At 42.3% G+C, this 18,118-nt stretch overlaps 1 protein-coding gene across 7 annotated transcripts in view; it reads right to left on the reverse strand.

Annotated features, from left to right (window-relative positions):
* ptpn12 (protein tyrosine phosphatase non-receptor type 12) overlaps positions 1-18,118 on the reverse strand; it is a 48,344-nt gene that overhangs the window by 18,729 nt on the left and 11,497 nt on the right. For all 7 annotated transcript variants that reach the window (XM_069156727.1, XM_069156726.1, XM_069156724.1 and 4 more), the window contains exons 3-13: positions 11,601-11,709; positions 9,890-9,966; positions 9,673-9,768; positions 7,852-7,890; positions 7,188-7,259; positions 6,969-7,028; positions 6,565-6,707; positions 5,204-5,270; positions 4,975-5,052; positions 3,640-3,738; positions 994-1,079 (exon numbers count right to left, since the gene is read on the reverse strand). In XM_069156727.1, the coding sequence (XP_069012828.1) occupies positions 994-1,079; positions 3,640-3,738; positions 4,975-5,052; positions 5,204-5,270; positions 6,565-6,707; positions 6,969-7,028; positions 7,188-7,259; positions 7,852-7,890; positions 9,673-9,768; positions 9,890-9,966; positions 11,601-11,709 (926 nt within the window). The remainder of the gene's footprint in view (positions 1-993; positions 1,080-3,639; positions 3,739-4,974; positions 5,053-5,203; positions 5,271-6,564; positions 6,708-6,968; positions 7,029-7,187; positions 7,260-7,851; positions 7,891-9,672; positions 9,769-9,889; positions 9,967-11,600; positions 11,710-18,118) is intronic.

An 18,118-nucleotide genomic window follows, 5' to 3' on the forward strand; every position in this document is an offset into this window, starting at 1 on the left:
GTAATTAAGTGAGACAGTGTTGCCGAGCAACAAGATGTCCCCTTGTGACATTAAAGCGTCAGTACTGTGAAGCACTCATCAGCCTTGTTAAAAAGTTGCAAAGAGAATGTAATGTTGCATTAACGGCTGGTGAAGTGTTGCCTTCTGTGGATAAATCACAAGAGGAAGGGAAGACGGACTGAAGATGAAGATGACTGAAGATGAAGATGACTGAAGATGAACTGGCGGAGAGAAAGTGGAGCATAACCCCTGCTGGGCACGTACTGTATGGCAAAATTAAAAATGAGTGGAGAGGGAGGAAAGGGAGCAGAGGGAAGCAAAGAGGAATGAAGAGGAAAACAAACAAACAAACAAAATAAAAGACAGAAAATCTGTCAAAGCGTGAGTTACAGAGTAAAAGAGAGAAGGCATCTGTGTGTATATTTGTATACAATATATAATACGCCCGCACGTGCATCACAATCTGTATTTGTTCTGAAAGCAGGGGAAGATGAAAGATATCGCAGTTATATTTTAACTAGCCTGGAGTTGTGGTGCGTTCAACTCTACGTTAGTGTTGCAGAGTATTGCAAAGTGTTGCAAAATGATCTATAAATACAGCTCGTCCTCAGGCAGCTGTTAACAGCCAAACAGAAGTTAACTTTGGGAAAGTGGATGCCGGCTGCGTCTGTGGGCTGACGGGGAACTGAAGTGTCAGAAAACTCTGGTTCGTGTGAGATGAATAAACCGCCTGCTGCTTTTGTTTGGTCACTTTAATATGTTTTTATTTTGAGCTCCACGTGAACTGTTGTTTTTTTTAGTTTTTTTTTACCCGCCATGTTCAGTGACAGATCACCTCACACCTAGCAGGATGAGTGAGAGGCAGTTTATTCTTTATGCTGCATCCATTTCGAAACTTAAATAAAGCAGAGCGGGCTCGAGCAATTTAACGACAGCGGCAGATTGACAAACGACAGGAAGGACGTCTCGGGCCGAACACAGAAGGTGTCTTACCTGCGTATGCGCGGCGGTTTTGGAGGCGGCGTGTCCCACGTCTCTTCGTCTGATTGGTGGCTTGCTTTATCAGGACTGCTTTCATCCTGGAGAGACACGAACAAAAGAAAAGACACCAGAATATGAAGTTTTACATGTTTACGTGGGTTAAATTCCTTTTTTATTACCTCAAAGTTGCACTAGACCTGACTTTGATCTCTTCAATGAGAAGCAAATTGCTAGAGCAACTGATTTACGTTGCTGTTCCCTGAACATACTGTTGTCCACAGCTGGTAAAAACGTGTCACAGAACTGGTTCTAGCTAGTGGTGGAAAGTTAAGTTCACACATTTCCTCAAGCAACCGACCAAAGGATTTTACTTTAACTGCACTACATTTATCTGGCAGCTGACGCTAATGAATACTTTGCAGTTTGAGATTTCCTGGTCACTTTGATTTAAGTGCAGTCCTCCTTCTATCACTGATTTTAGAACACACAAGTACATTTTGCTTCCATAGTTAAGGACATGCTGTTGAAATGCAAAGCGCTTCCTCTTTCCTAACTCTCTTCTCTCCGAGATGTTTCTGGAGCAGAGGTAGCGAGTGGCTACACAACTGCTTCACTAAAGGATCAAAATTGTTTCTGAAAGAAGCGCTGCTGCCGCTCCTCTTCTTCCTCTTCCTCTTCCTCCTCCTCCTCCTCCTCCTCCTCATCCTTTCTCCCTTATTCTCTGCTGTCGTTTTCCTCCTCCTCTCTTCCCCCGTGACTCATTAATCTGACTCTCTCTCCGCTCTCATAATCAGAAGATGACAGGACGACTTCAGCCGTCAGAAACTGATGACAGTGGGGCACATCGGGCCACTTCGGCTCTGTGTGCCGGTGTGAACGCTCCAGTGTGTCAAAGAACAGACTTCTGCACGTTCAAGGTACACGATGTAAAAAATTTTTAAAAATAAATAACAGGGCCTCTGAATGCGGTTCGTTTGGCTCCATGTATGTTGTGAGAATCAATTTGGTTGGAATGTTTCAGGCAAACAATGGTGGCTGCAGGCGAGGCGGAGAAACGTGTGTGGGATGCGTGTATGTGAAGGCTTATTGTTCGTACTGCCATTGAGAGCACCTATGTGGGTGTTTTAGTCACTAACAGTGGCTGACTGGACATGAGTCAACGTGTGTGTGTGTGTGTGTGTGTGTGTGTGTGTGTGTGTGTGTGTGTGTGTGTGTGTGTGTGTGTGTGTGTGTGTGTGTGTGTGTGTGTGGACTGACTCAGTAAAGCGCACTGATAATGGTTTGCCGTGTGCGAGTGTATTATCCTTCTTGGACTTTTGTAAGATAACGACATGGTTATACTCGGTAGCAACACACTCGTACTGGATTTGATGTCCTCTCCTTGGAGGATGCCACACCTTCTCTTCACATGATTAATGGAACAAACTTGTGAGTTAGTTTCTAAAAGTTTAGTACAGTGGACAAGCTTGGCCCCATTTTAGAGCTACTGGGAGATGTGTTGGGATCTTGGCCTTCAGTTTATACAGCGAGTCTTTTCTAATGGAAAAAAAAATGGTTGTGTGTGTTCGTGTGACTGTGTCTTGCAAGGGTGCCCCCTTTCCCAATGGATGCCTGGCTATTCTGAGACTCAAAGTGCATTATGGGAGAGGGGTGATGTCATCAGAGCTTCCTAAGCAGGAAGTCAGCTCCTGGACAGCTGCCAGTGCTCTCGCTCATCGTCTCTGTGTCCTCTGTCTTTAGATTTGTAAATGTTCAACACTCTACATCTGCATAACAGCGAAGATGGAGAATACTGGTACTATCATGCAGAGTAGTTACTTTTAGAAGGACCGATATTGACCATTTTATTTGTTTGTTCATTTTATTTTCAGTCTTAAGACGATATTTTTATGGTTTTAAGAACCAAAAACCATCTAAATACTTTTATATCTCCTCTCTTAAGCTTTTCCCTGGAGCTCCACCAAGAACAAGCTGCTTTGTGTCTGTGTCTTTGAGGTGCATTGACATCGGTGACCCTCTATGATTGACTGACTCTTTTCTGTGTGATGCACAATAAATCACAACACAACAAATACAACAAATGTATTATTAATTAACGGTTTATTATTTAAGAATATCTTAAATATTCTTATTATTTTAAGAATATCTGCGGCTTGTAACACTTGATGTGTACAAGTGTGAGTGTGTAACGCTACTTATGCTTTCTTACTGTGTTGTTTTGGTCGTATGAGTGAACTTTTTGGCTTGGCTGGACTTCTGCTGCAACAAGAGGAGGTTCAGGGACAATTAAGGACACTTTGAATAGAGTGCATGTGTTTGTATGTGTGTTTGGGGGCAACGGAGGACAGCGGTGACTGACAGGGAAAAGCTTTTTTTTCTCGAGCTCTTTTAAATAGGTCTAACTGTTTGCAGTCCTCAGAGACTACCCTGAGGAGGAGAGATCTCTTTCTTTTTGGCACAATCACTGCAAATCTTCTTTTTCTGGCCGTGTAAAGAGCAAAGTTTTTCGGAAGGCCTCTCCTCACTCTCAGCTACTCCTCCAACCCTCTTTCCCCCTGTGACTAATTATTTGTGTTTTTTTTCCCACTCCGAGTGTGTTACTCTGCAACATCCTGTCTTTCTCTAACAGCATGCCCAATGTGTGTGTGAGAGTCCTACCATGCCATCGTGTAGCTGCGTGTTGGTGGGACTCTCCAGTTGCTGCAGTTGTTTCTCAAAGAGCTGAGCGATTGCTCTATGAACTAACTCGTACTGCTCCTAGAGAGAAAAAGAAAGCGACAAAGACATCATGAGGCAGGGAAGGGGAAAAAAGTGATGCGCAAACGGAGCCAAACAGATGGAGGAGAGATGGGGTGATGGGAGCTGGAGGAGCGAGAGGAAGCAAATGAAGGTTTTCAGCAAATCAATACCAAAGCAAACACGTTTCTCCTTGTCATACAACCTGTATGAAAACAATATGCACACTCACTTAATTCCATTATTATTCCCTGCTGTGGAAGTGAGTGTATTTAACTACATTTTCAGAAACTACATTACAGTTACAGGCTTCCTGCAAAGTGCTGGTATGAGACTTGGAATTTAAACCCGTGTCAGTGGCTGTTGAACAATTCAACTGACAGGGGTCTTTTTCAGTCTCTATGTCAGGAAGAGAACAAAACAGCAGGAATGCTAGCGGCTTTAGTGAGTTGAAAAACGGCCATTAATTACAATGACTGAAAATATATGCACAAATGTGACAGTAAAATGTGAAATATGTCCAGCTGAGAATCGCGTGCTCGCGGCAGGAAGCTCTCCAAAAAAACACACCCATGTCAAAATTGGCGCAAAACCACCGAAACCAGTTACAAATAATACTGGAAATGAGCGTGCAGGGAAGATCCATTTTCAACCAGGTGTAAGAAAGTAGCACGAGAATGAAGGGAGAGGAGTGCGGCAGGCTGCATCACTGTCACTCTAACAAATTAAGAATAATTAAAACATTAAAACAGCAACAAGTTAGTCATGAATCATTTAATACTGTTGATTCACGAGAAATATAATTTGCCACTTAAGTCACCATACAAAATCTGTTGTGAAATAGATTTCAATCCATTTTTAAAAAGCTGAAATTACTGAAATGTAGTCGGTTGTAAAATTATATTCATGCAGTGTATTTAGACCAGTAAATAAACATAACTATAAGAGGTATTTTGGCAGGTAAGAGGAGAATTAAACAAAATGATTTTAAGACCAATGGTGTCAGAAATAAAATGGTTTTCATAAAAAGAAACTGATTCTGTTTCAAACAACCAGTTCAACAGCTGGTGAATATCTATTCATTTGACAACTGGATAAATATCACACAATGTTGACCTCAGATGTCTGTTTTGTGTGTGCAGACTTTAACATTTCTGTAAGTACTGAATTAAATGACACTATTTAATAGATTTATATGAATATATAATAACATTGTGTGTGTAAAGGTCAAAACGAATGAGAGCTGTGAGAACAAACCTTGGTTTGAACAGCAGAGTGTCGCTGCATCCTCATCTCTTGGATCAACCGGAAAACATTAAAAGCTTCTGGAATTTTCTTGAAGCGGATGCGAGACAATATAAAAGTTAATTGTCATTTTTAGTTAAATAATGTACAGCAGGAGAAGTCACTGCTTAGTGTCCTTCAAATCAAAACAGTTAGAGTGCAGAAAGAGTGTATATTTGTACTCGTGCGAGTGCTCACGTACCCCAGCTTTGAGGAGGTTCCATGTGTAGTCAATAGCACAGATAGCACCCGTCCTCCCACAGCCGGCACTGTACGGACACAGTTACACACATTAGATTAAAGAAGTGTTCACGTAAAGAGACACGCGCACACAGACACACACACACACGCACGCACACGCACACACACTTGAGCTTCTGCTGTTTTACTGCAAAGCTGAAATCCACCAGGGAACAACACGTTCGCAAATATAAACTAGGACTTCCTATTATTAAAGCAACTGGCGACAGAAAGAAAAACAACACATGTACTGTATGTTTGCATGTAACAGCACCTCAGCCAGACAGGAAGGAGACAGGAGCTACACGGAAGCTGGTCATGTCTGACGCAGAAAATCATAAAACTTGATCTCATGCTGCTACCCTGAGAGCACAGTGTCCCCACACACACATACAGCGCTCATCAACCCACACAAAGGAGCTTTACAGACACAGAGACGCAGCTTTAAGTCCTGCTGTGCAACAGAGGAACCGGGAAATGTCCTCGGGCCGCTCATTATAGCTGATTACACACACATGGAGACGAGAAGTGTGTGTGTGCTGGGCACATGTAGCCGTGCATGTGTGCCGCGGAGAACTTGAATGGTGTAGCCTTGTAGTTCAGTGTGTTTTTATATTTTCATTCTCGTCCACCATTTAACAATTCACTGTTATTGCCCAAACTGATCATATTTACATTTTTGGGCCTAAAGCAATCAGATCAAACGCGCAGAGAGATGAGTACACCCAGTATGGAGATCGAGTATAAGCCTTCAGGCAAAAGTTACATCAACATTGGCCTGCGCTGCTTGAAAACTAACATACAGTTAGATATCCTCTCTGAAATCAATCTGGTGATTACATCTTTTAAAGCTACTGTGTTGCATCAGTTCGCTGGTGTTTGGGATTCATATAGTCGCGGTAGCATTTAGAGAGAGAGTCAGTACTTACAGGTAGCTGTTCTGCATTTATCGATTTTCAAATATGTCAAGTGAAACAACGAAATGCCAAATTAAAAAAAGCGACATTAAATCTACGGTTTATATCGATTGAATTTTAAGCCTCAATGTTGCTTCTACCAGGAGTCTCGCCCTGCCTCCTCTCATTCATCCAAATCTACTGGAGAGCACAAGTAGGAAATATTCATTCCAATGTGGGGTGTGACTATACGTATGTATAATACCTTACGTACAACACCTTGCCTCTTTCATTCCTTTACTTGCTCATCTGTTATATGTCTCTCTTTTTTTTTTAATGTTTCCTTAGTTACAGCATGATCCTACAGGTGTATCAATGGTGATATATATATATGTATGTATATATATATATATATATATAAACCTACCTGCAGTGCACACATATAGGGACGTCGTCATTCTCTTGGTATTCTCTCATGAGTCCGATCATATCCAGGATGGAGTCGAACGATGAGGGGACGTCGTGATCGGGCCAGTTCATATAATGGAACTGAGTTATCCTCCGAGTTTCCTGCAGGACAACATACGTGGAGAACTTTGACATTTTATGCTTTTGTGCTTTTACAAGAAAACCAACAAAGAACAGCTATTGAAGTTCTTTTTGAACACGTATGAATATTTGTGATGTAAAAAAACAACAAAAAAAAACACATCTTATGATCTGAAAATACCACTATTGATATTCCAATGGTTATTTTAGACCAGCAGTGTTAAAAATGAAGCTTTAATGCATTAATATAGGACAGAGTGAAAGGTAACTGAGAGAACGTACATTTTCATGCTGCACCATCAGAGTCCTGATAAAGTAGTCTGTTCTGGTCTGCTCCGATTCCTAGAAAACAAAGACGAGGAGAACGTTTACACAATCCTTGACTGAAACTGGCATCAGTCCGAAAGACCCCCCCCCCCCCCCCCCCCCCTAAACGCCTCTGTTTTTTTTAGACACTCATTACACACACACAGCTGTAATATTCCAGATTTGGCTACTTACACAGGAGATTCTGAACGGGCCAAAACTCATAGGCTCCTCCCCGAGCAGCGGGAAGTACCGCTCGCACTTTTTCTAACCAGGCAAGAAGAAGAGAGATTAGCTTTGACTGAGAACAAAATCCCAGACAGATACCACCGCTTCCTGCACACACATTCTGGTTTGAAATAAACCATGAATGCAACAATGATAATTAAAAGAGTGACAAAATATACATATCCCTAAAAATGAAAAACACATATATAATCAGTAGGTATATACAACTTATGTGAACTACCAGTAACACTTTATTATCAATGGAGTGTACTAAACTATAACAAGTGTGAATCAATGCAAATCGACTCAAAGCTTTGGTAACAAATGGTTGCTCTGTCTCTCTATTTACAAATACACAAGCAGACAGGCGAGAAAAACACATCAAATACTAGAACTACTTCCACCAAGGCTAAACAGCCCTCAAGATTATTTTATGTGCTGCACTAAAAATCCTTTTACTTCCACATCTCACTGAGCTAAATATATTTGTGCGATATTCTTACAGGCCGATGGGGAAGAAAACCAACTGCAGCCTCGGTGGAGACAATAAAACGCAGACGCGTGTACAGATGAACACATCAACATACACACACGTACGGCTTACATGGACGGACACAAATAACCGCCTTACCCTTCCCATCTCAAATTCTCGACAGGCCATCACAATAACCTGCGGAAACACAAAGAGGAAGAATGACAATCAATATTTACTCTCTCAGAGATAAATCCTACCATTTCCTAAAATACGGTTTTGTCAATTCCTACATGCTCTATTTATGTCATGTTTTTAGTTTCTAAAAGGAGTGAGCGCCAGAGATTTAGGAGACCACCGCAGACCGAGAAAACTTCGATATTTTTCTCCTTGTAGAGAGGCCGAGGAGACCCTGCATCATTTTTAATCATACATTTCCCCTTTACAGCCGTATCTCAGGTCGTTCCCTTCGATGCTGCAGGAATAATGATCACAGCAGCAATCTCAAGCTTCTCAGAGCGCCAGTTAAACCTCATCACAGCCCCCTCCCTCCTCTCATATTTGTCCATCTGCTTCTAACATAAGCACTCCCCATCTGCCTCTTAATTCCTGACAAGCACATTAAATATTTATTTTCAATATCTTAATTATTACAGTTTCACTTCCTACCGTTATTAAACTGTTATTCAACCGTGGCAGAGTGAACTTTTCTACACCACCTCTGCAAACACACGCTTCCCTTCGTGCTGAAAAGTGACAACATGAACATTCATTCAAATAAAGTAAAAGGGTTCACAGTGCCTTTTCTGATCATTACAATCTATGGACGCGGCTGAACTCGTCCCTTGTTGGCTACCAAATCACCGCCCAGGTATAACTGAGAAACGGGGAGAGGTGTGACTCCAGCATATCTTGAGAGTATTTAAATCTTACTTGAAGCATAACTGCACAAAGAGAGACAAGTCTTTTCTGTGTCTTAAAAGCATTATGCTAAATAGGTAAGAGAAACATAGCTAATCCTTTCAGCACCCATTTTTTAAACTGCATCAGGTAACAGCTGCCTGTCTGTATCCAGTAACCATGTAAACTGAGGGACGTTGTCATGTTAACAGCCTCCTGCTGTAACTTCTATTTCATGTGGGCTACATTCTTTTTGTGACTGACGCGGCAAACACCCACATGATTAAGTATTTAAAAAATTTCCCCTCGGGGATTAATAAAGTATATACCTACCTACCTACATACCTACATACCTATTTGAAGCCGGTATGTAGGCAAGCACACGCCTAAAAAAAAAAAAAGTATGATCCCTGCTATTATTTATGTTCAGGCCATAACAGCTCTCATTGCAAGCGGGTCCTTGGAGGTGATTGGCTCATTGAGCCGTCCAAATCACGGATGCATTAAAAGAGCTGGAAATATTTAGCAATCACGCGGCCTTGCAGCTTATTTTGTTCCCCTGTGGCCACTCACAGTATTGCAACAAGAAAATACGCTGCAGCCCAAAAAAATAAATTTCCGGCAGACCACAACTATAAGAGATGTGTGTAAAACAAGACACTTTGAACCGCAAACCATTCCCACTTTTATTTTTTTCTGTTAAGAAGTCTTAATAGAAGAGGTTTCATATTTGTAAAAAAAAAAAAAAAAAAAAATCTCCTCCGCCTCAAAAATGGACTTTTATGTGCATGACATCATCACAATATTGAGTCGACACGGAAAATGGAAACTAGAAAATATCTTTGACTTAATACTTCATACGGCTGAAGCATCAAGTTCTCCTTAATACAATCATGATTTGCATCCATGACCCAGTCACTGCAAGTAAAAAAAAAAACTAAAAAAAACCAAAGCTCAGATAACCAACGTCCCAGCATCGACGAGCAACAACGCCTGCACAGTTGAGAGTGCGGCTCGCACACAGCTTCAGAAAATATTTCCCCACATCTGCTTTCCCACCATCCAGCCAGCCATACTCACAGCTACATTGTACTCCCAGTTCATCCTCCAGAAGTCGATGACAGTGTTCGGCAGCGGGCCCTGAGTTGCAATATAGGCCTCCGGGCCATCCATACCCTGAAGAGAAAGATGAGCAGACAGAGACCAAGAAAATGTGACGCCAAATAAAATCACATATATAACACGCGGTAATCGCAACATGTCAGAGAAACGAAGCAAAGTATAACTTGATATTTACCTTGATGAAGTTAGCATTGATGTAATCTGTGTCCTGATTGGTTGTTTTTAATGTCAGCTTCACCCGACTGTGATCAACTGGGGAGGGGGGGAAAAAAAATAGAGAAATATTTACTTATGCAATCGTTATCGATATTTTCTTCTCATAAGTAGAAAGACAAAGAACAGCACACAAAAGCAAACAAAAATCAAGACACGTTTACAGACTTAGAGAAAATGAAAGGGAAAATGAGGACACTAGTAATAATAACTACAAGTATATGTGATGTACAAAGGAAATGGATGCAGAGCAATATCCTCATTTCTATATAGTGTGTGTGTGTACGAGCGCACACATCTGTTACGGATGAACGAGTTTCTCCTTTCGCCGTGTCAGCAGCTCATTCGCTAAAAGCCTTAATGAATGAATAGATGCGGGGATGGACCGAGGAGAAAAATAGGATAAAGGCATAAAAAAAAAAAAAAAAAAAAAAAAAAAAAAAAAAAAAGAAAGTAGGACAGATGTTGGGTCATGTGAGCTTCCCCTGAGGTCAATAAGTCCAGCGAGAACTGTGTGTGTCTGTGAGACGGAGACCAATACAAGACCAACTGCAGTACACCAGTAGCTGTGTTCCTGCAGGCGTTAATAACTCCACAAAACATGACGTTAGACTGAATTTATGTCGTAAATCTTTCTCTTGCCGATCTCCACTTCCGTCCCACCATTCCTCAGCCGACGATGACGTTTAAAGCAGAGCGGATAGACACATGATATTTAAAAGCTGCGAGCCACACAGGAAACAGGGTTTCGCATAGATGAAATGGTCATTAATGGCATTACAGAGGGCTTATCTCTTTGGAATCAGCTGCAGCGTGGCGCGCGCGCACACACACACACACACACACACACACACACACACACACACACACACAGAGAGAGAGCGCTGAACCAGCAGATAGCCACGGTGCGCTAACATCTGGCCCTCGATCTAAAACGTGTCCATCGTGTTCGAGGTTCGTTTGTCGGTGGGGGACGAGGTCAAAACACTGCAGCGTAAAAGGCTGAAGAGAAAGTAAGAGTGAAACAAAATCAGCCAGAGCTTCGCTGGCAGACGGCGAGTGGCGAAGTTGAACACGCTCGATGGTATTTCACAGCCGTTTTCAATATCACGCCGTGCAATGCGAGATTGTTCACCCGTACGGATCTGTCGCACGTCCCCCTGTCAGGCTGGAAGAGCAGTAAGCTCCATTAAGGTCTATGAGGATATCTTGTTTCTGACAGTATTGTAGTGGAGTGGTGGGAGTTCTAATGAGCAGCATAGAAGCTGAAGGCCCTTTTTCCGCGGTCACCATCAGCTCGACTCTACTCGCGGGGTTTTTTTTTGGTGGTGGGGTGGTGGGGGGGGGCTGTTTCCACTTGTCAAAAATTGAGGCTAGCACCTGCTACCTGGTGCTATTTTTTTGATAAGAACTGGATCAGGTTTAAAATGACTGCGACATCTAACCAAATATAAACTCATCTCGTGCTACCTGGTTTCATGTAGAATTTATCACGCAAAGCACTCCGTTGCCTGCCTAAGATTGGACGTTACATTACGGTGAGTCGGCGTAGTGTCCCCGACTTTTCTCCCATTTTCACGATGAATCTAAGGAGGCCAGTACATCATATCAGTGAGCAAGCAAGTATCAAACGGCAGTCAAACTCCAGGGAGGGATCATTAATTTGGACTTACATGGCAGTATATCTTTATATCTGTTCTTCTTGACATTCTCCTCCCTCTCTCCGACATTGGTGGGGTAAATCTTCTCCGTCCGGTACTTGGTTGATAACCGCCGTAACCGCTGAAAGGAACAAGACAACAGGAGTTAAAAAAAAAAAATAATAATAATAAAAAAAAATGAGTCGACAGTAATAAATCATGTTGCTTACAAAGATTACACGTGGTTTGTTTGTAGGTATAAACTGGTCTACAAACAGAAGACGAGCAACATTGGTTGCACTTTGTGGTTGGTGTATTTTTCCAGATGGTGCAGAGGAAACAGATAAATGACAACAGAGCGCAGTCAACCAGAGACACGAGTCAGTTTATCAGCATCAAAATCACTCTTATGACCGCTTCAGGAAGCAGTGTTACAAATCAAACATGTGGTGCCTTTACACATAATAACGATTATTGTGACTGTGTTTCAGTTAACCTTTTGTTCGCCATGTATTCACTTACTCTACATACAAACAGGTTACAGTGATCAAGCTCTGCTACCGTACACATATTACCCTTCCTATAACATTGGACATTGCTAGTAATACCACAGCAACCAATACCTAGTCAGCCTCACACACACACACACACACACACACACACACACAGTCTTTCCTCTTTGTGTGGCAGTGCATGAAGTTAACTGTGGCCAAATCTAATAGTAGCTGACACTGATGAAGACACATTCAGTTAATGGGCAGAGAACAATGACATTAACTCTGGTCTGACAGCAGGCCAAAGCTTCGTTGTCCTTGAATGCTGTAGCCCAGAACAGAACATTTTCAAAAAGACAAAAAGGATGAGATTTCTCCACCGAAGGAGAACGTCACTAAAAACCGAGTTATAAAACACGAAAACTCATTAATGCAGAGGTTTGGCGGGATCATGTGCTCCAATTCTTTTCAATCCAGCTGTCTGTACAGGTTATATTTCCTTCTTTTTACGCACATACCCACATGTATCTGGTGCTGGGTGCTGCCACAATGAAGGTGACCTACGCTCAACACCGTGCCTGAAAGCATCATTTGCAGACACAGAGGACTGGAGCTGCTGCTGTGCTTCACCTCCTGTGTATGAGATCATTGTGTTCACTAAATTCTGTAGAATCGGCAACTCAATTTCCAAGAAACCTCCGTTGAATTTAAACGTGCAACTCTTCCATCAAAGAGTCGCAGTGAACCATTAAAGAAACTTCAAAAAGAACAGTGAAACTTTTGCTCTATAAAAAAAACTCCTGCTGCTCAGTTCTGATAGTTCACATCTCAATCACTCTCAAGTGTCCTCTTTCATTCTCTCAGTTGGTTCAATCACTTTCCTCTTTCTTTCTGCAACAATGAGGAAATTACACATCTCTCCACTGTTTGTTTTCTCTCTCCTCTCCCTCCTCTCCTTTCTCTCTCTCACTCTCTCCTCTCTCTCTCTCCCCTCTCCTTTCTCTCTCCCCTCTCTCTCTCCCCCCTCTCTCTCTCTCTCTCTCCCCTCTCCTTTCTCTCTCTCTCACTCTCTCCTGTGTCTCTCTCTCTCTCTCCCTCTCCCCCTCCTCTCCTTTATCTCTCTCCTCTCTCTCCCTCTCCTTTCTCTCTCTCTCCCCTCTCTCCCCTCCTGTCTCTCTCCCCTCTCCTTTCTCTCTCTCCCCTCCTGTCTCTCTCTCCCTCTCTCCCTCCTCTCCTTTCTGTCTCTCCCTCTCTCCCTCCTCTCCTTTCTGTCTCTCCCTCTCCCCTCCTGTTTCTCTCTCTCTCCCCTCTCCTTTCTCTCTCCCCTCTCCTTTCTCTCTCTCTCTCCCCTCTCCTTTCTCTCTCTCTCTCCTGTGTCTCTCCCTCTCCCTCGCCCCCTCCTCTCTCCTTCCTCTACTTTCTCCCTCTCCCTCTCCCCTCCTTTCTCTCTCTCTCCCCTCTCTCCCCTCCTGTCTCTCTCCCCTCTCCTTTCTCTCTCTCCCCTCCTGTTTCTCTCTCTCTCTCTCTCTCTCTCTCTCTGAGTCTGAGAAAGCCAGCGTGGGCGTTCAGGCTTCTGGAGCGTTGTGTGAAACCTCCTCTCTCTGACTGCCGGCTTTGCTCCTGTTATTGTAACATGGACATGCACTGTACATCCTGAGTTCCTGAGTTCCTCAAACCTTACAGTCTCTTCCTGTTCTTGTTTCACTTTGTTATAACTTCCGTGCTGCAGACAGACAGACAGACAGACAGCAACAGATACATCTGATTATTCAGAACTTGCTAAACTAAAACTACTTAGTTTTTCTAGATATACAAATCCTTTAAAATTACAAAAAACATTTACCAAACAAATGAATTCAACTTCCAGCTCCTATTTCATTTAGGTTTTCACACACTATCAGTGCAGGCTAGCAGCACGGGGGTGCCTTAAAAACATGATGACTACATGATACTAACACCTTTCATTTTGCATCTCCTTTTATAAACCACAACGACAAACTATCAGTAAACAAGGGAGAGAAAACGAGTAGAAAAGTGAGGTACACACAGAGACCGTGGGCGGCAACACAGCTGTGTGTGCATGTTCATTTGTGTGTGTGTGTGTGTGCGTGTGGTAATAGCATTAGAGCTCCTCTGGCCTCATGTGAATTACATTTGCAACAGAGGTCTGCTTCTGTGTTGGGCTCGAGCCTGGGAGCACACGCAAACACACATACAGTATACTGTAATGCACATATACACACAATGAGCAGACAGGGCGGGCAGTAATGATGATAAGTAACTTCCCTTTGTGGCCCAAATCACTTCATCTACAGCAAACTGGGGGAAAGAAGTTCATTTTCCCATTAAAACTCAGGAATTTTGACATTTTACAAAAAAAAAACCCACCTACAAAATAACAACTTCGGTTGGTTAAAAGCATTTCAGCAAATCTAGCTCCAATTCAAACTTGTAGTTCAAAGTGTTCTTCTCTGAACTTGCTCAGATGACAGCTACTTTCTGCTATCCGGTCACTGACACTAATCATTCTGAGATTTACAACTGATAATAAAATACGGTTCATAACTCGAATAAGCTTTTTGGATATGTTTTATTCTCGTGTTTAGATACTGTTGGTTTCACTGAGCATGTTTTATATAGTCACTTGTAAAGAATGTGTCACTGATGTTATAAACTGTGATGCCAAACAGTCCAAAGCTTTGACTTCCACCGCACCACATCAGTGCTTCGGTATAAAGATAAACGATGCTCCTACATGGACATACTGTCTCCACATCCTTCGATATCAACGTAAACAAGCAGTTATCAGTGACAGTCACTTGTGTTTTGTTGCTGGAAGAGCAGTTGACGTGTGTGCGGAGGACGCCACCGGCTTGTTAAATGGGCAACAGATGTTCTGTAACCCAATTCATGAAAATGAAAAAAAAAAAAAAAAAAAAGAAAAAGACAAATCACATGAATGAAAAGCTGAAGGTGTTTTACACCTCTAATTGCACTTGCAAAATTACAAGCAAGTTGTGCGCAAACATTTCAATAAATACATAACTAAATGAGAGTTGGATGTAAAAGTGCGAAAATTCTCCTGGGATGTTACTTAAAAGTTTAATGAGTAACATACATTATGAATGTGACACTTCTGAGAGGTTGTGGTGACCACATAACACACAACATTTCAAAACATCCATAACTACCCTTGACCTGCTGTTTACTGTTAAAGTCAACCTTTCGTTTGGTTGATTGAGCTAAGAATATGCTTTTCATGTCATTTAAATATCATTTGTCTCCACCGAGTCATTATAGATGATAAAAAAAAAAAAAGTACTTGACACAAGTGTAAGAGCCTCTTTTCTCTCTACTATCCACTGTCCCACAGACAAAGCCTCGACTTGTTCTCACTTTGTCTGTTACATAAAACACCGGGGGGGAAAAAAAAAAAAGACACGCATGTAGACAAACTCACACAAGCATGTGTGCATGCTCTCAAAAATGATGGTTACGCTTGAAACAGTGGAAAGGAAAGAAAAAGGGAGACAGAGTCGTTGCCTGCTGCTCTGTACTTTCACAAAACAAAGTAACAAGAGAGGTGGAGCGTAAGAAAAAGAGGGAGGAAAAAAAAGTAGAGGGGAGGAGAATATGTGTATTTTAGATAAAGGAGGAGAAAAAGGGGATTATTTGGGGGAAAATAGAAAGACGGAGAGAGAGGAAGGGGAAGCGAAGGACGAGGGGAGACTGGAGGCTCTTAAGAGGCTCTTGGTTACTGAGCTAATGTGTTCTTTTATTGGTTGTTTCTGTCGTTCATTCACACGCTCCCTTTACACAGTCTGTCGCTTCACACTAGCGTCTCTTCTGAATGGAGAAGGTGGAAGCAGAGAAAACGGGGCCAAACGAAAAGTAAATATCGCTTTCGCCATCACGACTCTTGTGCAGTCCTCTAATCAATTCCTGTTTGTTACTCAACAGTTATCAGGGTACGAGTTGAGACAAACAATTGAGCAACTCTGGACTGGAACAACAGTGGAATTGGAAAAGAAAGAGAGGATGGGGAGACTGATTATAGCAGGACACCCTTTGCTCTCCATTTCTACACCTCTATATAATAGTGATTCATCTACATGCAGTGATAATGTAATAATATTTCAATCATTGATCTGTTGCCCTGTTAGCAGGGTGCGTGAATGACAGCTGAAAGTTGCCACTTTCCTGCTACCTGTGATTAAATCCTCAAGTTTAACAGCACCAATAACTGACTAAGTTTAATTTTCTGCTAACAACAAAGCACCAATGCTTCTGCTTTGATTACTTTAAACAGTAATTCATTTAAATTTGTTATGACAGGACTTTCTTTAATTGACTGACATTTGATGTGCATTGTCTTTGGAAATATTACTCATGTCACTAGAAACGTACAATTCAACTTCTCCCACAGTCTAGTGGTAAAAAAAAAAGTCTTAATGAGCTTAATGAGTTGGTAATCAAAAAGGCTTCAGATAAACTTCCTGACAACTACATGCATAAAATGATCATCATAATCACTGGTGCTAATTCTATAAAGATCAAATAAAATTGCTGCAAAACATTTTACCATGATGAAACAAGGCATAGGTACAAAACACCACAGGAAACGCTCCTGTTCTCAGAAAAGAAGAGTAACCAAAACAGAGAAACCTCTCGGAAGAGAAAAGTGGTCGATGGTTTTCGCACCTTTAAAAACAGGAGTGCACCAGAATCACGTACGCAGTGCTGTCACTGTAATGTCTTCAAAATCTACGCAGATGATTACGGACTTATAACAGCTGATGGATAGACGTTCGGAGATGTTGTTCACTTTTATCAGAAGTTTAATTGTTTCTCTCTTCCACTCTTGTTCTACCTTTCTGGTTCCTTTTCTTTATTACTTTCTCACTTCCTGCCAGTCTGAGGAGTTAAACAGCATGACTGAGTTGGCCAGTTTCCTGTGAACGCTTGACTTCCACTGCCACACACACATAAGCAGGGCGGTGCCACCCCCGAAAGCCCAGTGCCGACTTCACAGACCCCCTTCAGGGTGTGACGGAGTCACGTGTGCTCACATACACATTTTTTCCCAATGACTTGACTTGGACTAAAATGACTTGGGGATGCCAGGGCAGTTACTGGGCAGACAGAGACAGATGGAAGGGAAGAAAGAAAAAGGTTAGAAACATATTAGAAAGACAGGGAAATAAAAAAAAAAGAAAAGAAAAATGCCAGGAGAGAACCTGGTCGAGACTGAATGAGTGCAACAGAGGTAGCGCTGTAGTTGTTGGTGGATCTAGCCTACTTTCTGCCTCCTGGCTGAATAAGTCAGCATCGCTGTACTTCCCTGGCACACTGAATAATTCACACGCACACACACACACACACACACACACACACACACACACACACACACACACACACAGAGAGAGAAACACATTCTGTTTCTTGAACTCAGCAGTGAGCACTGGTTGACAGAAAACATGTTCTTCCGGCAGCGGTGGTGGGGAGAAGGTTTTTGAATATGTGTGTGGCCAGGATGTGGGGTTGTCTAGCGCTAGTGGCACAGAGGCTCTACTGACGGTCACCTTCCATGCAGAGAGAGAGAGAGAGACACACACACACACACACACACACACACACACACACACACACAAGCTAAAATAGGTCACCCCTTACAATGCTCTCAGAAAAATCCATCTCCCGCACAGCGAGCGGGCAAAAGATGCAGCGCTACAGCACAGAGACTAAGAGGGTCGCTGTGAGCTCGTTGCTCTGCTTCTCTCCCTCCAACAATTCAATAAGCATGATTGGTGTTCTCTCTCTCTCTCTCTCTCTCTCTCTCTGTGCGGCCTTAACGCCCCTGATCAGAGAAAAAGCTGGAAAAAGTGCAGAGTCATATGTTCGGTGTGTGGAAAGACGGAGGCAAATGATTTCATGGATAAATGAATCAAGTGTTGTGAAATAACCAGCAGAAGTCTCAAAGTAATAGTTTTGACATTTCAGGAAATACACTTTCCCATTTTTCTTGGTCAGAGTTAGATGAGAAGATTTGTGTTGGAT

The sequence above is a fragment of the Embiotoca jacksoni genome, unplaced genomic scaffold, assembly GCF_022577435.1.
Source record: "Embiotoca jacksoni isolate LCO1_2020_lvr unplaced genomic scaffold, fEmbJac1.0.p SCAF_21, whole genome shotgun sequence".
Lineage (NCBI taxonomy): Eukaryota > Metazoa > Chordata > Actinopteri > Embiotocidae > Embiotoca > Embiotoca jacksoni.